At 52.4% G+C, this 20,958-nt stretch overlaps 3 protein-coding genes across 3 annotated transcripts; 1 reads left to right on the plus strand and 2 right to left on the minus strand.

Moving 5' to 3' along the window:
- Positions 1 to 9,758: 9,758 nt before the first annotated feature.
- KRP23_10355 (Guanine nucleotide-binding protein subunit beta-like protein) lies at positions 9,759 to 10,712 on the plus strand (the record flags this gene model as incomplete). The annotated part of the gene is made up of 1 exon (XM_067880794.1): positions 9,759 to 10,712. The coding sequence occupies one exon, from the start codon at positions 9,759 to 9,761 to the stop codon at positions 10,710 to 10,712; it is 954 nt and encodes a 317-aa protein (XP_067742186.1).
- Positions 10,713 to 11,348: 636 nt separating this feature from the next.
- KRP23_10356 (Ubiquitin-60S ribosomal protein L40) lies at positions 11,349 to 13,046 on the minus strand (the record flags this gene model as incomplete). Its single annotated transcript, XM_067880795.1, has 4 exons — positions 11,349 to 11,545; positions 11,631 to 11,826; positions 12,059 to 12,084; positions 13,040 to 13,046. 4 exons carry the CDS (start codon positions 13,044 to 13,046, stop codon positions 11,349 to 11,351), a joined length of 426 nt encoding a protein of 141 aa, XP_067742187.1.
- A 5,984-nt stretch (positions 13,047 to 19,030) lies between these two features.
- Positions 19,031 to 20,388, minus strand: KRP23_10357 (Methionine aminopeptidase 2B; the record flags this gene model as incomplete). Its single annotated transcript, XM_067880797.1, has 2 exons — positions 19,031 to 19,861; positions 19,924 to 20,388. 2 exons carry the CDS (start codon positions 20,386 to 20,388, stop codon positions 19,031 to 19,033), a joined length of 1,296 nt encoding a protein of 431 aa, XP_067742188.1.
- Between the last annotated feature and the right edge of the window lie 570 nt (positions 20,389 to 20,958).

Here is a 20,958-nt window from a genome sequence, read left to right on the forward strand (position 1 = left end):
GCCGTCGGGAGGTCCCGAACCAATGGACCTCTCGAGTGCGACAGCTGCTGGTTCCCAGCAGCGTCGTGGATCAACGAATGTGCGTTGTTTCCGCTGCGGAAACATCGGTCACTACGCCCGCGAGTGCACAGCACCTGTGCACGCGGCGAGGAGCCGTCGTGGCGATACTGGGTATCGTCACGGGCAATCAAAAAACTAAAGGGACCAGCAGGCGCGGGGCGCCCTGCTGGTGATGCGATCGAGCGTGTCGACATCGGACACGCTGCAATGAAGATCGCTGCCCCCAGTGAGAGTCAATCTCACTGCAAGAAGCAAGATGACAAGCCGAACCTTGTCATCCTGAAGGTAAGCTCGAAGAGAGAGAAGTCTCTTCGTGCTCTAGTGGACTGTGGAGCGTCGAACAACTTTGTTCGACTGCAGAGCCTTCCAAGGCTTGACTTCGAGGAAGTGGAAACACCTCGAAGTCTATTGGAAGTGAGGCTAGCAACGGGTGTCGTTGTTAGAACCGAGAAGCGTATAGTACGCGTACGCTTCTCTTATCAAGAGAAGGAGTTCGTCGACGAGCTTATCGTCCTGGAACTGGACGATAAGTTCGATATGGTGTTGGGCATGCCGTGGCTTGCACGGCATGATCCGGTGATCGACTGGACGAAGCGCACGATCGTGCGCTTCGGGAGCAGCAGCAGCGCGACAGAGAGCGATGGCCCTGTCGGCGCAGCACATGCACCGCGTGGTGCATGCGGCCCTCCATCAGAGACAGCGCGGAATGCGGCTGTCTCCGGTCACCCGAAGCGAACGCCAACGACTGCGAGAGTCGTTGGAAGAAGATGTGAAACGAATCAGCAGGGCCTGGTTCAATCCGATTCGAGAGGGTCTCGAAGCGTCCGGGGCGACGCGGTAGTGTCGACAGCTAATGTCGACACACAATTGGTCGAAAGACACTCCGCCGTTAGGCGTAGAGGTAAAGAAGACGCGTCGGCTCTGGGAGCCGACGCTACAAGCAGTGCGGACGGTTGCAAACGTCCCGCACCGGAAATGCTTGCGAGCTCGCGTGCAGCCGGGCTGCACGACGAAGCAATGCGCGATCAAGCCGGGCTTGAACGCGTGCGCCCGCGGGTAGAACCCGCCGGCGAATACAAGGAACAACTGTCCACGGCCGGGCCTGGACAAGAAGAAACTCGCGGAGCCGGGCTCCGCACGAGAAGTGAACGGCGCAAGCGAGAAAAGCTGCGCAAGTCTCGGTCAGGGACCGAGACGCTACAAGCAGTGTCTGCCGGGCAGACACAGGAGTTGGAGACGACCGTCGAGACATTGAATGTCTTGACGCGTACGAGTATTGGTCTCCAATACAAGAAGATGAGGCTGAATAATCCTCCGACGTTAGCGTCGGAGTTGATGTCGCTCCCAGTCACAAGCTGGAAGCGTTTCGCTCGCGAACTGCACGATGGACGCATCGAGCAGATCTGCATCCTCTCGGACGTCGAGAGGATGACGTGTGAAGCAGAAGAGCTGAATCAGCTCATCTCTGAGGGCGCGGACGCCCTCAGCGCGAAGTCGAAGAAGGAACGCTTCGACGAGCAAGGCTGGGACTCGCTCAAGGCGAGCCCCTTTTACAAGGTCTTGCGTGAGTACAAGGATGTACTCCCGGACGACATTCCTGCGGAGTTACCGCAGGACAAGGGTGTTCAGCACGAGATAGATCTCGTGCCGGGAACGGAGTACTGCGTCACGCGACAGTGGCCACTGCCGCGTGAGCAAGTCAAGGCAATCGACGACTTCTTTGAAAGTCGTCGCAATGCAGGACAAGTGCGGGAATCGAAGTCCCCGCACAGCGCACCTACGTTCTGTGTGAAGAAACCACAGGGCGGGTGGCGCATCGTTCATGCATACAACAAGCTGAACGATGCGACGGTACCGGCGCAGACGCCGATACCTCGAAAAGATGTGATCATCGATTCGATGACCTCGAGTACTATCTTCAGTACTCTGGATCTGAGAGACGGGTTCTATCAGATCCTCATGCGTGAGAGTGATATCCCTCTCACGGCGGTAAGCACTCCGAGCGGCATGCTCTGGGAGTGGCTCGTGATGCCGCAGGGGCTGAAGAACGCCCCAGCGACGTTCAACAGGTGCGTCACGCACTTGTTGCGCTCGGTGCGCGACTTCGCACCGAGCTATTTCGACGACGTAGCCGGGCTGTGAATGGGAGATCGGATGTGGAGATGCATACAGAGCATCTCCGCAAGTTGCTTGAGCTCATGCGAAAGCACAAGCTCTACGCGAACCTGAAGAAGTGTATCTTCGGGGCGACCGAGATACCCGTACTTGGGTGTCTCGTGGGGAAGAACGGCGTACGCCCTGACCCAGGAAAGGTCAGAGTGATCAATGAATGGCCTACGCCTTCAAACGTAAAGGAACTGCGGCAGTTCCTTGGACTCGCCACGTACTTGTGCAAGTACGTGAGCAACTACGCGGGCAAGATTCGCCCGCTGTCGCAGCTCTTAAAGAAAGAGGCTGCATGGGAATGGACTGCTGATTGTCAGCAGGCCTTCGAAGCAGTCAAGCAGGGCTTGACTGAGGCGCCGATCTTGGCGGTGGCCGACCAAGATCGCCCATTCCACGTTGTGTGCGATGCATCCGATTTCGCGATCGGATGCGCACTGATGCAACTCGATCACGAAGGTCGTGATCGTGTGGTTTACTACCAATCGCGTCAGCTGAAGCCAGCTGAGCGCAATTACCCGGTACATGACAAGGAACTCCTTGCCATGAAGTATGCACTCGCAAAGTTTCGAGTGTATCTACTTGGGAGTAGACCATTCGTGGTCTACACCGACCACGCATCGTTGCGTACGGCGATCAAGTCGCCGCACATATCACAAAGAATGGCACGGTGGCTGTCATTCTTTGCTGAATACAACTTCCAGGTTGAGTACAAACCTGGAAGGTTGAATGTCGTGGCCGACGCGCTTTCGCGTCGACCAGATTATGCGGTGCAAGAGGCCGACGCCAACGCAGTTGGCGTCGTCAGGACGACTACACCCTCGTCGTCCTTGCTGGACGAAGTGAAGGCCGCATACGCACATGATGCGGATGCGAAGCAATTGTTGGAGTACTTCTCCACACCTTCTGACAAGTCTCGTCAGAAGCTGGCCAAACACCTTCGTGCCCGTGTACACCGTTATCGTGTACACAATGGTCTGCTGCTTTACAGCGCAGTCGACGACAACGCAGATCGCATTGTCGTGCCAGATGATCATGAGCTGAAGCTCAAGATCACGTATGAGTACCACGATGCCCCGACATCGGGACATCCTGGCCGTGAGAAGACATATTTGCTTCTCACGCGTGACTTCTATTGGAGTCACCAGTACAAGTGGGTACGCAAGTACGTTCGTGCTTGCGAGGTATGCCAGCGCGTGAAGCCTGCGCCCAACTCGCAGGCTCCGCTTCAATCACTACCGACCCCGTCGGAGTGCTGGCAGTCCATTTCAATGGACTTTGTTTTTGGTCTTCCGCAAGACAACAAGCGGAGGACTGGTATTGTGGTCTTTGTTGACCGCTTCAGCAAGATGGTGCATCTTGCTGCAGTACCAGCCGAGGTGACAGCCAAACAGACGGCATGTCTGTTTGTCGACATGGTGTTTAGACACCATGGTATGCCACTCGACATCGTGTCGGATCGGGATCCGCGCTTTACAGCGCGATTCTGGCAAGAAGTGTTTACACTTCTTGGGACGCAGTTGTCCATGTCGACTGCGGATCATCCGCAGACCGACGGACAAACAGAGCGTGTCAACCGCGTGCTGGTTGACACCATGAAGAGCTACGCGCACTCGTTCCATCAATGGAGCGACTGCTTGCCGATGGCGGAGTTCGCCATCAACAACTCGGTGCATGTCTCGACAGGACACACACCGTTCTACGTGAATGCCATGAGGCACCCACGCGTACCGAGCGTACTCGGTGCGGTAGCTCCTTCCTTAAGTGGGGGAGGATATCCGGTTAATTCAAAACAACCGGATAAGCACGCTGATACAAGCAATGTATCAGCTGTGACGACTCGCGCACGTACTGCGCGCAGTCATGGCGACGACAAGACAGTGTCTACGACGGGCGTAGACACTTTAAACGACAACGAACATCACGCGCAGGCCGGGCCTGCTGCGAACAAGGAGCACGAACTGAACCAGGGGTTCAGCTCGGATGCAATGGACTTTGTCCAGCGCCGACAAGCCGTAATTCGGTTTGTCCAGGACGCGATAGCAGCTTCTGTCGATCGACAGAAGCTGAATGCCGATAACACCGGCAGGGGAAACACAAATGAATTCAAAGTTGGTTCATTAGTTCTGTTAGCTACGCAGAACCTAGCTAAACATGCAGTTTCCGATTTCGGAGCAAGCAAGCTTGCTCCGCGCTTCATTGGGCCATTCACCGTGTTGGCGAAGCATGGCAACGCGTACACACTGGACATACCGTCCAGCATGCGCCTGCACCCAACGTTTTACGTTGGGCGACTGAAGCCGTACGTGCAGCACGAGTCACCTACGTCTGGTGACTCGCCAAAGCGCTCTCGAGCGCGGCGACGCGCTTCGAGACGCCAGAGAGTCTCGTCCCGACCTCGACCTTTACGTTCGAGGTCGTCTGCGCAACCTCCGCGAGCTGAGCCTTTAACAAGCTCAGCTCCTGACGCAGAGCAGCGAACTGCGACGCTTGGAGACGCTCAACAGCCTCCAAGCGAGACTCAAAGTTTGGTTGACCAAACCCGGGGCGTCTACCCGCCCCCCCCCACCCCCGTTGCGAGACGCACGCGGGGCAACTCGCTGGATCGTCCAGCGAATTGTTGGTCATCGGAACCAGACCCGAGGTCCGGTTCATTTTCGTATTCGTTGGAGAGGATTTCCTCCCCAACACGATACGTGGGAATCACGGAATGTCCTGATGGAGGACATTCCGGAAATGGTGACGGCGTACGAAGGCCGCCACCGCCACTTCCGCCGAAGGGCGTAAAACTTGGGCGAGCGCTGTAGTCGCCTACAGCACTCGGATAAGTGCTGCGATTATCCGCAGCACTAGAAGACGCCTGCGCCTGAAAACTGGCGCGCAGGGTCTTGAGGTCGTCAGGTACACACATGGACGTGTACCCGTTGACGTCCCGCTCGGTGATGCGTACTGCTCCGGGGTAGCAGTACTCACAAGCAGTGTCATAAGGCACTGCACAAGGAAGTCCAATACCGACTGCACCATGGTGCAGTCGTTCAAGTTTACCACGCTTCGAGAATTTCTCGTAGCGCTCCCGCGCCTGGCTAATCCGGTCGCGATAGCCAGCGGGGTTCTTGTTGAAGTTTTCAACAAAGGCACTCCAACTTTGACAAAGTGCCTGCCACTCGGGCACTTTGCTTCTGCGAGAAGTCTTCTTGCTCGCAAACCATCGGAGCTCATGGAAGAGCCCGATGTAGTAGTCGCGCCTTTGATTCGTTAACGGATCAAAGTGTACTCGCTTCGCGACGTCATCGTCAACGATGGCGTTGCACGAGTACAGCGCGTACAGATTCGGTGGCGCGGTCGCACCGAATCGGCTGCCGATCTCAGATTGAGACGGCATCCACGGCTCGCACACTGGTTCAGTGCGCGAGGCCGCAACAACAGCGGATGGAGCAGAGTCATCTCCATCCCGCGGAGTCGTCAAGGCTCCAGCGGCAGCGAGCGGTGTTCCACTGCCGCTGCGCGAACGCTTCGAGCTCGAAGCGTTCGGGTCGTCCTCGCGTGGACGACGCAGACCCACATTGGGGTCAGTGTGGCCCGGAGACAAGATGTCCTTGTCTCCTTCGAGTTCCCCCTCCTCGACTTCGCTTCCGTAGTCGAGGGGAACTCCCTCTCCACCCGGAGAGTAGATACCCACTCCGGTTTCGACAGCAATGATCTTGCCTGTCTTGTTTCGGATGGCATGTTTCTCATGCCATCTCGAGTGGTATCCAGCAACAGAGAGGCGACTCTCTGTTGCCGCGCTTGTCGGCATCGCCGTCGAGGCGATGCCAGTAGCGGTCGTGGCTGAGGCAGCGGCCGTCGTCGCCTTGGAGGCGACGACAGCACTTGCTGTTGCCGAAGCGGCCGGCGTCTTGGACGAAGACGTCGTTGGCGTGCTCATTGGGAATGAGCACGTGTTCTCCCGAAGAAAATACGGATTGACGTGTCGAGACCGGCACGTCAAATCCTAACGGGGGGATGGTGTAGCGGGGCTACACATTCGGTTCACCTCCTACCTTAGTGCAACATGCACTAAGGCACACATTCAGGTGACCACCACAGGGTGGTCCACATTCATAGCAAAAGGCATATGACTGGTAGAAAGTAACACCTTTCTACCAATGAGAGTCATTCAATAGATAGGGGTTCTGCCAGCCATCCAATGGCAGAACCTCTCATTAGAAATATCAGTTTTAGGAGGAAACCCCATTTACAATCAATACAGTTCTCATTTACCACCAAAGCTTCCGTTTGGTTCCTTTATCTAGGTTTCAGTATACTTGCGGATACAAGTATACTAAACTTAAGTAAATTACTCCTACGCTTCCTCCTACACGTGCGCACACGTGTAAGCTTAAGTAGTGGGTCTAAGCAGACCCATTACAATTACTGTTGAAAGTCATCAATTAGCAGCTGTTTGTACATAGAATCCATCGGTTTGTCTCAGCAAAGCTTGTTTCGAGTACACAAGCTTTTCGCTTACCGTATCGCAAATGTCATATCCAGCAACTTGTTGTATCCAACACGTCAAATTATCCAATAAGAATAGAGCAAATGTCATATCCGACACCAAATTAGTGGACAGCAAACCGGGACACTTTAATTGGACTGAAATGCAAGCTCCTTCAGACTTTGTTATCTCGATCTCACTACGCAATGGGCAAGGGAAGACACAAGCCTTGCTGTAGATTGACCACGTCGTCGAACGCTTAGACAACCTGGGACTGCTAAATAAGAAGGTGGGTGAAGTGACGGAGGACCAAGACTGTTGCTAACAGCATTGAATACGCCGACGTTTAGTTTGATACCAACCTTGTTGAGCATTTGATGTCTCCCTACCCACGCGGGTGGTCACATGCGCATGACTCGAGCATTATCTTGTAGGACTTCGCTGGACCCCCCCCCCCCCCCCTTCCTGAATTTAGTGATGCCATTAGACCTACTTCGCCTTGGCCTTTTGTCCGGAAGATCTGTCCCATTTGATGTCTGACTATTCCTCAAATCCGTTGCAAATGTTATTATCATATATGACAGGATAATCATGCAGGCAAGTATCCGTGAATTTGGCTGCTGGATATGACACTTGCGATACGGTAAGTGTATTGATCTTGAACCTTAACTCAGAGAAGAATTCATTAGTTCACTTAAAACAGAAGACGCTGAGCTTTGCGATGATTCCAAGCTTCTACTACACCTTTGCATGTCCAAGTTCGCAGTAGTGTAAGGCAAAATGGTGTGAAGTAGCTAAAGTAACCCATAAAAGTAGAGAGAGATTTCAGAAAAATAGGATTCAGACCAATGTAGATTTAGTGAAGGGCAAACTGGTGGTTAGTGGCAAACATCCTCCGTCGGTACCACGCCGAAAGAACCAAAATACACACTTGCAGCGCGAGCTCGCGTGCTGGATGCATATCTAGACGGCAGAGACTGGATGTTTGTAGCCGACTGCAACGACATCCCTCCCACTACGGGAGCAACATTGTCGATCGAGGGACATCTGAGCTGAAGAAGAAGGGTGGGGCGCGAGCACCAAGTGCACACCGGAAATGGAGGACGTGCTCGTGGAGTATCTGGAAGACAACTGCTAGTATACACTTGCTCAAATGCGGGACATGTTGCACTACGACTTCGGCATACTCGTCAGCACGTCCCTAACCAGCAAGAAGCTGTGCGACTAGCTTTACACGGTTAAGCAGGTAAGTTTTATTGAAGTTATACTGTTTTTGATAGTACTGAACTTATTTTCTCTGCTGCTTTGAATAGGTTAGAGTCGAGCCCGAAACATGCAACAATGCGGCAAACATTGAGAAGCCGAGGATGTTCGGTGAAGCGCTGCTAAACACGAACGTGAAGAAGCTTTCATTGTATATTACGATGAGACCAATTACAATCTCTATTGTAAACGATCGCAAGGGCGCTCTCATCGGTCGAGCGGTCGTCAAGCTCCCTCCCTCTAAGATTGCAAATCTACAGCTATAGTGTGCGGTCTCTCCTGAGATGGGTCTCGTGCACTATGCCAAGGTACGCGGGAGCACCAAGATGGATATCAATGCTGAATTTGTAGACTCCATTTACGAAACCGTCAAGCAGCACGATGTCTACGAGACGTACTTTGAGGGCAAGAACATTGTCATGTGCTGGACAATGCCCCTGTCCACAGTCAGACGGAGGCTCTTGTCCGCAGTCGGAGTGATCTGAAGCTGCTATGACTCGGCCCGTACTCATGGCGAGATTGCTGGTGAAGCGTTCACCGAGGTTGGCGATGCCGAGATCGTGTTCAAGTTGAAGATGACGATCAAGAAGAGGACCCAGCGGCGATCACCTGTGACACGAAGAACCTGAAGCTCTCCCTGGCGAATAAAGTTGTCAGGACGTGGCTAACGCAGCTTGAGGCGCTAGACGGTGCCAGAGGGTTCTGAGTTTTTCGGACGCTATGTTACGAGCTGTTGGGCTGGCTAAGAGTAAACTTGGCGAGGTGGGTGAGGAAGACGCTGTTGCTGGAAATGGGCCTGTGCACGTGCTGGTGGTGGTTCCGGATATCGTATTAAGACGCCTGGCAGATGCTGAACTTGGTAAGATCTTAACAAGAAGGAAACCCATCAAAACCGACATGCTGACCGATTTCATAGACCTGTCAGTGAATGAAGACGAGTTTCACCTCGACAATCTGTCTACGAAGAAAGCAAGTGATATAGTGCTGGCGAGATGAAGTGATACACAAACTTTAAGACCTTATATCTCGCGATCGACTGGGCAGACTACACCTTTGCCCGTCCAAATTCACAGCAGTGTAAAGCAAAATCGTTTCAGCACCAACTTTTGACGTTTTGATTTTTGGAGAAAAAAATCATATTTCAATCCAATGTGAATTTAGTGTAAAGAAAAAAAACACCCTAGGTCCCGTACTGCATGGGCTCACTGCGGATCGCTGCTGCTACAGCATGCGTGCAATGTCCAGCCATCTTGTTCACCAGGTGGATATCCATGCACGGCATGCAATGCTCAGCTACCTTCTCCAGCAGCTGCATTCGCAGCTCGGTCTTCTGGCCACGCGGCGCGTTGAACATTTGTTCGTGGCTCAACGCTAGGTAAGCTTTGATACGGAACTTGAGGACACTGAAGCAACCTGCACAGTATAACATTAATAACATTAGTGAGATCGTAATGGGTCAGCTCCATGCTACTGTATATACCCTCGATCGGATTGCACATGGGCCCCAAAAATAAGCTGTCTATATTGATCAAATATTACAGGTTAAACGATTTACATACCAGTTTATATAAGAATATTGTAAGCCTACGATACAAAACATACTAACTTGACAAGGTAAATGTGATGTTGCAGTTCTCCTGCGCAATCTGATCATGTTGTCCTCTCGCGATTCGTCACAACTCGCTCCGTTTTCGTCCAATCCTGTCGCTCCCCTCGTTGACTGGTGGTCAACGGCCTTATCGTAGCTCCCCACCACCGCGTGTTACGCACTTTTGGAATCTCTCTCCTCCTTTCCACCATGGCCGAGACCAGCATCTACCCCCGCGCCGAGCTTGACGGCCACAACGGCAAGGCCGTGACGGCCATCGCCACGACCCGCGAGAACCCCAACCTCCTGCTGACGGCCTCGCGCGACAAGTCGCTGCTCGTGTGGCAGCTGTCCAACGACGGCGAGGAGTACGGCTTCGCCCGTCGTCGCCTGCAGGGCCACTCGCACTACGTGGAGGACGTGGTGATCTCGTCGGACGGCCAGTTCGCCCTGTCCGGTTCGTGGGACGGCACCCTGCGTCTGTGGGACCTGAACACGGGCATCACGACGCGCCGCTTTGTGGGGCACACCAAGGACGTTCTGTCCGTGGCCTTCAGCGCCGACAACCGCCAGATCGTCTCGGGCTCGCGCGACAAGACGGTCAAGCTCTGGAACACCCTGGGTGAGTGCAAGTACACGATCACGGAGGACGGCCACACCGAGTGGGTCTCGTGCGTGCGCTTCTCTCCCTCGACGGCCAACCCGCTCATCGTGTCGTGCGGCTGGGACAAGGTGGTTAAGATCTGGAACCTTTCCAACTGCAAGCTGCGCACCAACCTGTTCGGCCACGAGGGTTACCTCAACACGGTCACCGTGTCCCCCGATGGATCCATCTGCGCCTCGGGCGGCAAGGACGGCACGGCCAACCTCTGGGACCTCAACGAGGGCAAGCGCCTCTACTCGCTGGTCGCGGGTGACATCATCCACGCGCTCATCTTCTCGCCCAACCGCTACTGGCTGTGCGCGGCCACCACGTCGGGCATTAAGATCTGGGACCTCGAGTCCAAGATCGTGGTGCACGACCTGCAGCCCGAGATCGAGGAGCCCAAGGGCAAGTACGCCCAGCCCCCGCACTGCATCTCGCTGGCCTGGTCGGCCGACGGTTCGGTGCTCTTCTCGGGCTACACGGACGGCATTGTCCGCGTCTGGGCCGTGGGCAACTAAGTTGTGTCTAGCAACCCAAGCTGTAGCTGGTGGAGGGAGGCTCACAACTGAGTTATTAGTGTAGAATGGAGGTTCAACATGATAGCATCCTGGAGAGTTTTCCACTATCCATTTTCTTTTTATGCCATGTTTGTCAGGAAAGTTGGCATTGCTGGCTAGATGCACAGCTTGCCAAACATTAGATGTCTCGCTCTGAACTTCCTTACACGTCATGGAACAGCTAAACGTTGAATTGATAACAGGACCATGCCGTCGGTGACTCGATAGCCGAGACAACAACATTCTCAGCACACCTCTTATTGCAAGGTAGGCTTTTGTGCTAATAAAATGCGCTTGACAGCCCAACCAGATAGAGCCATTCGCGCTCTAATGTCCTGTGCACACACGAAGACAACAGCTCAGAATACAAGACGATGGAGTCGGTACCAAAAGGTTGGAGAGGGGCCGAACGCAACGACAGTTGTGTATTGATTTTCTCAGCTGCGGGTCGTCGTTCACCGCACCAGGTCAGTAAAGACACTTCACAGACACCAGCAGCCTAATCGTCGAAAGCCAAGCACAAACAGCGTCGTGCATTCTTTTTGGGGGTGTGCCACTTCCGACCGCGAAGAGGGAACGCCAAAGAGAGCGAGTAATTTACTTGAGCTTCTTCTTGATGCGCAGCTGGTTGCTGTGGCCGCATTTTTTCTTGCGGCAGTTGGTGGCACGGGGCGGGAGACGCGCGTAGCAGATGCGGCAGATCTGCTTCTCGCAGTTTGTCTTCTTGGCCAGGGCAGCGAGCGTGGGCTCAATGGCACCACCACGCAGGCGCAGCACCAGGTGCAGCGTCGACTCTGAAGCAAGAAACCACAAATATTAGCGTCAGCAAGTGGAAAATTTTAAGATAATTCCACTCATTCTGCGTCTTTTGCAACGCACCCTTCTGGATGTTGTAGTCCGAGAGCGTGCGGCCGTCCTCGAGCTGCTTGCCGGCGAAGATCAGGCGCTGCTGGTCAGGCGGAATGCCTTCCTTGTCCTGGATTTTCTGCTTGACATTGTCAATGCTGTCGGACGGCTCTACGTCCAGCGTGATGGTCTTGCCCGTCAGGGTCTTCACAAAGATCTGCATGATTCCCTGCAATAACCAGCAAACGTCGCGTCAGCCCCGTAGTTCATCGCCTAATTCGCCGCTTTATCCGTCGCCTAGAGCCCTGTATGACTTGGTCGCGCAATTTCTCCGCCCACAGAGCGGATTGATGCCCGCAACTGGCACCGATCGGTAGCTAAGGCACTCAGGCACACGCAGCAGTGGAGCGGAGAAGCGGCGGGGCCCTGTAGACGACGGACGTTCAACAAGCCCAACGCACCTTTCCTCTCGCAAAATGAATGCCCACTGACCGACGTCGCAGAGGTTTGGGACCAACCAAGTGCCTCACTTGATCTTTGTATGTAGCACCCCAGCGCACTATCGGCCACTCAAATGCAAGCAAAATGGGGGAAGCCCAGCGGTTCGCGATCGGTTCGGACCGCGGTTAAGGTTTTTGTAGGAACTAAGACCTACCCCTACGCGGTCCAGGTTCCAAGCTACAATTGCTGCTGTTGAGTGGGTTTGTCAAGAGAGCTGCTACCCCCGGGATCCATCCACCGCCGCAACAATCGCCAGAATTATAGCGTAAAGATGAAGGCTACTCAGAGTGGAAATGGCGGAAATGCTAAAAGTGATAGCAACTACAAAGAGAGAGAGAGGCTTGCGTTTTTCAACAATTTGGTGCTATCCAGTACTGTGGATGGTATCGTATCTCTCCCTTGGTTTATTTCTGCGGCTTCAACCAGCTCCCTGGTACTTTGCCACTTTAAACCATTTTCAAAGTCCGTATTAGGTCTACTTTGCCTCTTCGACTTCAAATCAGTGCGCTCATGAACGCTTGCGCTCTCACAAACTGCAATTTAATGCCACTCGCACCGTGGCGCTTTGCTCGTGTTTAGTTCACCGCGTACAGTTTTAACTAACCCAATGCGAGCAGTTACCGCATCAATATTTCCGTGCCAAGCGTCTCGACCAACAACATATTATTTTAGCTTATGAACGACAGTGAAGAATTTTACAGCATACCTGCACCCAGCCCTTGGACTGGGTCTGGGAAGTAGCTGCTCAACTGGTCGTTATTCTTGTTATTCGCATACGAGATCGTGCCATCCAAGACTGCAAAATTACTACCAGAAGAATGTGATTTTCTTGCGGATGCTACTGTTTGCTCAAATAATCGGATCTCGAAGCAAGTGGAAGAAACGACCCCTTGGGCACCCTTCGGTAGCAGGGGCCTGGCTTCATCAATAGCCACAATCACCACTCATTCGTTATCTTCAACGTCATCGATCGACTCAAAGAATGTTCACTCTGAGCTTTCTGCACAACTTTATCAACTTTGGGTTTTGTAAACAGATTGGACCCAACCGTGAAAATGGTCTGTAGGTGGAAGCTAATTTGCTACACGACGCCATCTCTCGTCGAGCCATCAAGGAAAAAACAACCATTTACCCAAACTCTTCGTCGTTATGGAAAATCCAGTCAACTATCATATAAAATGTCGTTGAGGATCCAAGTATACAGCACCCGTATCGACCCATTTCCCGTCCATCGTCACTCGTGGCAGTTTCTGTAGCAATCAACTTCTCGAACGCAGAGCTCTGTCGGTAATCACTCCAGTAGACATTCAGGTACGCGCGAAATTCTTCAACTAGGCATTTCGCTCGAGATCTAACAGCAAGTCAGAGTTGATTTCTCAGCCTTTTACCACCCTCGTTTCGACATGCATTCCGAAACAATGGTATTGCGGTTCTACTGGGGCTCGCCTCCAGCAAAATGCCTGGTGTCGCTACTTAAATTATTGATCTACAATTACGGCTGTGATGTTGGAGACTTGCAACGAACCCACCAGAACTTGACGATGCAACAAGCCTGGCACGACTACCAACGAATCGAAAGCAAGAAACTAGTCAAGCGTGAAGGCTACGAGATACAAACCGTTAAGAAAAATCATCGAATGATTAGCAAGGTTTCTCTCGCACTGGAGTTTGACCGAAGGCAAAATGCTCACCCCAAAGCTTAATCTTGTCGTGTCGTTAACAGCCTGCGAGGATATTATCTAAAACCTGTTGTCGGTGCTTGATCGTCATCCCAGGGCACGACGGATCGAATAATAATGGAGAGCCATGAGGTATCGGATTTCAATTTCGATATCTAGATGTAACCCAATTCCGACGTTGGTACCAAAAGAGCATTTTTCACCAGGCAAAGTCCTCCCAGCTCTCGACTCCATCGATGCCAACCAACCTCGCTCTTTGCACTTCCGAGTTTTCTTCCCAGCAGAAAGCTGCCAAAAGACCCTGAGCTGTCACGTTCGCAAACTCAAAGTCGGACAGCGCTCCCTTCTCGACGACAAAGAAGATTTCAAGTATCTTGATCTCAAACGATGCCAAATCTTGTAGAGAACCGAGGAGCGTACTGAAGTATCCGATATGAACTTGTGGCGGTGAGTCTGTGCCACTTGCACGAAGCAGACAAGTCTTCGTTTCTTATCGATGTATGCAGCATCATAGGCTCCTTGATCGAATTTCAGCGGCTTGAGCCACCCACTAGTCGGCAGCTCAGGTAGATGGCGTGGATCAACAATCACGAATTCATTCAGTGGCCAAAGAATCGTCATGTCACCGTAAGAAAGAGACACCCCGCCGTTGCGTATGCGGGAGAAGAGATACGTCTCCAAAAGCCATCCGTCTGCCTCAATATCCGAGTGATATCTATGCATTTCAAGCCTTTTGGTAAGTGCAGGACTTGCAAACATGGCTAGGGCCGAATCAGGATATCGGCTGATAATACCCGCACGCAAGGATAAATCACTGTAAAGTTGATCGATCACAAACATCGAGCTGTACTCCTCGTCAGCTGAGTTGATGTTGAGCAGGGTAGTGACAGCTTCATTCAGTGACGACACAACCTCCGCAGTTGTATAGCGAAACATGTACCGAGCGCTTCCACCAGCAAAATAGTATTTCGCCTGAAGAAGCGATCGACGCCAAGTGTCCAGGGGAGCAGCGTCAGCAGGTTTTCCTTGATCTGAAGCGTCCAATCTCGGTTCAACAGCTTCAAACAGTTCTTCGTTTTCAATTACCTCAACATATTCATCCCATGCCCACGACGAGAGTGTGAACTCTTCAATCCTCAACTATTCATCTTCATCTGGATCACATTTCATGCAATATGGCATGGAAGCCACCACCACGACACGGCGAGTATCCCATTTTTGCCTGAGCCATTCAGTGCAGATCCGAATTATGCTGCTGTCAATATCCTCGTCCTCGCCATCCACGTAGCCATCAAGAAACACAATGTGGTGCTTTGTATCTCCAACTTCTTCCATGGTCAATGCCAGGACCTTGAAGTAAGGCTCTATCAGCTTCGCCGTTTTCCTTCCAGGCGGACAAAAACCGGAACTGCATCACGATTGAAATGAATCCACGTGACGACCCATGCACTGGTGCGAGAGAGCGCCAAAGCAAACGCAGCAGCAGTCGTGGATTTACCGGACCCACGCGCTACCACAATGTACCCAGTCCGACCACCTCGCACTGCTTAGTCTTGCAAGAAGCGGGCCAACCTAACAGTGTCAGCGCGACAGTACAAGCACAACTTCCTGCAAAACTCATAAATACCAAAACCAACCATAGCAGTCGGATCAATTCTCCACACTGGGCTTTCCTCACCGAGCGGCAGTGTGGAAGCAGCAGGGTCAAGTGTCACCGTCTGATGCCACACTGATTTCAGCCGCCTACTTGGTCGCGACGGCACTTTCACAACCAGCGCCTTCGCGGCTGATGCACCATACGTCCCAAGTCTGGCATCCACCGCCAAGGCGCCACTCGTTTCCCGGTCAGGATAAACAGTTACATGATGTGGCGCATATTCGGCGAGTAGCGGGCGACTCAAGTCCAAAACGTTCTTCTTGAAGTCGTCGATGCTGTTCAAGTTCGTTAGACGGACTGAAGATACTTGCCTGTCTGTGAAATCGAGACCACCGTCGGCAGCTGCTAGTTCGTAGTAGACGTCTCTTTCCCTCGGTGGTAGCGGTTCCTCGACAATGAGCGCACTAACTCCATCCTTTCTAAACCCGTTCAGGTGAGCTGTGAATGGTATCGACCGTCGCTTTGCATCATATGCCGCCCTGTTCCGGTGCACCTTCATCTGCATGAGCGCAACATTCGCTAGAATGTCTCTGCGTGGCCGTTGATGGTCGTCGGCAAGCTCACGAATCTTGATGCAGAGATCTTCAATATCCTGGACATCATCGACTCGTTTCACAGAAGCTGTCTGGGTCCCAGGGATCGCTTCGTGGGTCGCAGCGTCGAAAAGGCGATAACAAACTTATTTTACCATCACTTCACCTCCTAGCTGCAAGTATTGAAATGAAGTGAGTATCCACGAACCCTCGTCTGCCAGCATCATTCTCAAACTCTTCGGGTTTCTGCTTTTTCACCGCTTCTTTGAAGAGATTGCCGCTGCATTTGGATGTGATGGTGCTTGGCATTTGGGGGCTCCGGGACCGAGTGCTCATGAATTTCTCGTTGTTTGGCCGGTGATCAACTGTCATCGCGATCCTCAATTCTCAAATAAAACGCCGCGTTCTTTTTTCCAGAAGGTTTCTTCGCCTGTTGAAGTGTTCAGAGAGTGGATTCTGGGGACGTGCTTCTTTGTTCGGCGGCACTGCTTAAGCGAATGTTCGTTCCTGTCGAAACCAAGCATGGTCGAAGCACGACAAACGTGAATGATATCAAAGCCGTTGGTTGCCCCCGGTCGTGATTGGAAGGTCACTTCACACGGACAAGATGTTGAAGTCTTTGCATTCGCGTTAGAATGTTCGCATTGAACCCATCAGTATTGACGATGCAAATAAGCCCCAGATGATTAGGAAGGGTTTCTCGTCACACTGAAAACAAATCCTTCATCCCAAGCATCTTGCGATCAGGGGGATTGCTTGTTTGATTCCTACTAAGGTCTTCCAACGCCGAAGCCGCTTCCTCTTGATTTTGAGTATTTTGTTTCTGCAATAGGAGCTACAGTGATGCCTCGAGCCGGGCTCATCGTTGTTAGCGTGGGCTTCGTCTTTTGCGCCAACACGAACAGGTCTGACCCCGCGATCATGTTAGATACCGTTGCAGCCCAAGTAGCCCATTCGTTACGGGGGATAAACATCCGACACGTACGCTATGCGATTAACATCCGATATCTTGGCGTGAATTCTCTTCATATCCGTCAATCATTGATGCATTTACACAACTAAATGTATTACAGTCTTGTGGTAACACGTACCTTAGCGGTAGTACTAGTACATAGGAAGCATGCGTGAAGCATGGGCTGATCATACATGCACTACAATTTTGCCACAACTGTTTACTACCCTCCGAGTACAATTGGAAACTCGCAATCAACTTATAATGCTGCGGTAGTACATGTGCATGGCTTGCACTCTGAACGCAGTTACCACCTAACCAACAGCTTGAACCACACCATTCTTTTCACCAATGTATTGCATGGAGCGCATTGTTAGTACTGTACTTCGTAAGGATACAAGTTCGACCAGGGTGCCACTCAATTGGCAAGAACGCTTGCACTATCCACGCAATTGTATCTATTTTTCAGCCCCCCCACCCACCCACCCAGTGTTCACCGCCCACGATCTTTTCGACCTAACGCCGATGATTAGTGGCGTAGAATGGTATACGAGTGCGCTAGAGTGGCTATTCCGATACGTGGAGACAGATCAGAGATACGAAAGAGACCACCGAATATTCATGTCGATCCGTAATATATGCTGGAAGCCTCCACCCGGGTCCCAGGTGGGGCTTGCATTCGACATTGAGACCCAGATTTACCCGATACACCAGGAAATGTTCCTGGAGATCAGTTAAACGTATCTTCGAGTATTGTCAAGTTGAATTGAAAATGACTAGTGGTACTACTAATTCAAGGAGACGATTTTGCTCCACAGCAATTGTTGATTCGTAACATATTAGAAAGACTATGATCTCATACACATAACACATACCATAGTGCCTGATGTTATTTTGACAAGTGTTGGATATTGCCGCTAGGTCAGACAAATTAATTTGCAGCACAGTTGCGGTCGCATTAGAGACGAGCACAATATGGAGTGAGATGCGAGCATGAATCTAACGCAAGCCCATTCCATCCAGAAAGTTCAATTTGTAGGCTATTTAAGCCTGTCATGAGGCTGCAAGACGCTTTTTGGGTTTACTACATACTTCAAGTACATGCATATCAACATGTAGCGCAATTACCGCACATTGGCCCTGGGACAGCTTGCATCGATCCACATCTGTAGTTGCCAGGATGTTGATTCGGGTTTAACCCCCCATTCTCCAATGTCAGAGGGTACGACAAGTCTGAAATCCAGAGGCGACACGTAAATGGCGGCTATGGTTAGATGAACTTTCGTATATTTCACAGTGTAGGAAAGTGTAAAGCACTTTGAGAGGAGAGCTGGCCCTGCTGCCCAGTCCAGACATTGGTAAGGTCTGTCCGTGCAGCTCTCTCAAGTCTAACTGCACGCGTTGTCCTGCAGCCTGCACGCACTTCAACATTGTTCTCATGAACCTAGCGTCTGCATTCAATTCGACGGTGTTCTCGAAGGTGTTGTTGGGTACGCCCTGAGGCTTTGCTGGCAGCGAGTCGCTGCTCAGCAAGCTCTCACTCTTCACTTCGCTCCGTCAAGCACACTCGTCCAGTCTCCAAGATCCAGCGTTCAAGCGCCGTCCTCTGCGGAGGCGAGGAGGAGGATGCGGAGGAAGGGGAAGGGGAAGAGGAACGCTGAAGGAGTCCCGACAGCCCGTTGTTCGTTGCTGAGGAGCTACCCGCCACATCCAAAATGCTATGCTTGGCGGACCTCCCAGCGCGGATGTAAGGCTCGAGGAGAATGCTGCGTCGGCTCGAGAGCTACTCAACGGATGTCACGTCACGCGACCTGCATGACGAGGCTGAGCACCGTCCAAGTTTGCTTCTATACAAGACGTAAACAGAAAAGTTTCCTAGTGTCACCATGTGCCTATCTGGAGGTGGAGAGGGTTGCATGGTGATAGCCGGCTCAGGCATTAGCCCTCTCAGACTCTGTAGGCTACGTACCAATAGGACGCTCTTCGGGGAATAATGGGTTAAAAGCTGTAGTTTGTTAGCGAACCATCACTTGGGCTCTTCAATGGATATGATGTTTGAAGTTTAGATCCAGGCAATGAGGAAATGCTTCAGTACGATTCCATCCATAGCCCTAGTAGTCGTCGCCACGGGACACAACCTCCTTGCAGGTCGGGCGTAGGACGAATGTGTGTTCGTACTGCGCCGAGTAGCTGCCCCTGATGTCGACAAGCGGTGGGTACGCCGTGACGATGCCCGTGTCCACCAAATTCTTGAGCGCCAAGAGGTACTTCTCCTGCTTGGCACCCTTCGGGTTGGCCGTAGCGGACCCACCGTCCTCCCGCTCGAGCCATCGGCGGCACCACGGCAGCGTGCCAAACGTGCGGGTGATGTGGTCCAACAGCGTTTTAGCACGAGGAAGATGCAGCGGCACATTCGGAGCATCAGCGGCTTTGGCGTAGTGCGAGCACTCGCCGTCCTCAACCACATACCCTCGGCCAGTGGAGCCAAACGTCTCAATCGCGAAAATCTCGCCCTCCTCCATCTTGGTTTGGTCGTTCGTTTTGACAATCGGCACACACTTGCTGCCGTGCGTCTCGTACACCCCGATGGAGTGGCCATTTAGGTTCCGAATCGACTTGACAGGGTACGTTTTGCCCTCGATAGTCACCTCGAACGACTCCATCACCTCCTGAATCTCGCCACCGATCTCGCCCAGACGCGCGTCGACCCCCGCACAAGCAATCCCAGCGTTTGTCGCCGCTCTAGCAGCTTCCAAGAGCGGGTCAAATTGAGGATCAAACGCCACGGTCCACGCACTGTCGATAATGCGGCCATTAATCTGCGTGCCGAAGTCCACCTTCATCACGTCGCCATACGTCAGCACAGTCTGGTCGCCCGAGTTGGGCGTGTAGTGTCCTGCTACATGGTTCAGCGAGCAACCCGTCGGGAATGCAATACCCCGCTACAGCACGAAAAAAAGAGCGGTAAGACAGTATTTGAAGCTGCGGACAGCGAAGTACGTACAGCTAGAGCAGACTCCACCACAAGTTCACGGTTCTTGGTTTCGAGTTGCGAGCACAGATCGACGAGTTTGAGGCCTGGTTTGATGAGACCTTGCGCAAACTTACGCACTTGGCGGTGCACCTCAGCGGCGTGACGCAGTGTCTCGTACAGATCTTCCTGTTCACGGTCCAGTGCGCGCTTTTCGTCACTTGTGGTGCGAAAAGTGTTGAAGTCTCCCGGGTGGTCCTGAATCTCACCAACAGGAAAATGCCCGTCCGGGAAAAGTTTCTCGACGGGGATCGTGGGCGGATCGGTTTGCCCCACCGCCACGTAGCTGTCCGTGAACCCGTCGACGCCGCGGAATTGTGGCAGCTTGGAACCCGCTTCGTGGAGAGTCTTGAGCTTTTTTCTCTTTTGGTTTTGTTTCTTGTTCTTGTTGCTGGCTTCGATCTCGCAGACATTGGTCACCACTTGAATATGCTCCATCACTACGGGAGTCTCCGCCGTCCTCTGCTTCTTTTGCTTCTTCTGGTTCGCCATCGCTCACCTTCTTCCTTCTTGTCCCTTTTGACTGTGGGAAAGAATGCCTGATCCGCTTTAATGAATGGTTGTCATGCGCCGTTGACCCGACGCAACTAAAGCTGCCATAATAACGTCGGCGATGACATGGAGAGGTTGAAAAGGAACGAATTGGTTTTGAAAAGGGGTTGATTACAAGACACAACAGAACCCATTGCTTGCTCCAAATTGACTGTCCGTGGTTGTACGCTGTGTAGGCTCGACTTAGTGGCATAAGAGTTTCCAGTACACTTCCACCACAGAAGTCACAGTAATACTGGAGCTGTGCATCTGAACACCTCAACTCTTAGCGCAGTTCTACCACACTAGCCATTGACGCCCACTGAGCGGCGAAAGCGAAAGGCATACATCTCCATCACCTCTCTGCCACGACGCCGGCGAGCTGCTGCTAGCGACATCGCCCCGTACTTGAAGAGACTTTGCTACTCTTTGCGCTTGCGTCCGTGCGCTGATTTTGTCCAATCCCTGGCGACTTTC

This window comes from Phytophthora ramorum, assembly GCF_020800215.1.
Source record: "Phytophthora ramorum isolate Pr-102 chromosome Unknown Phyram_PR-102_s0009, whole genome shotgun sequence".
Lineage (NCBI taxonomy): Eukaryota > Oomycota > Peronosporomycetes > Peronosporales > Peronosporaceae > Phytophthora > Phytophthora ramorum.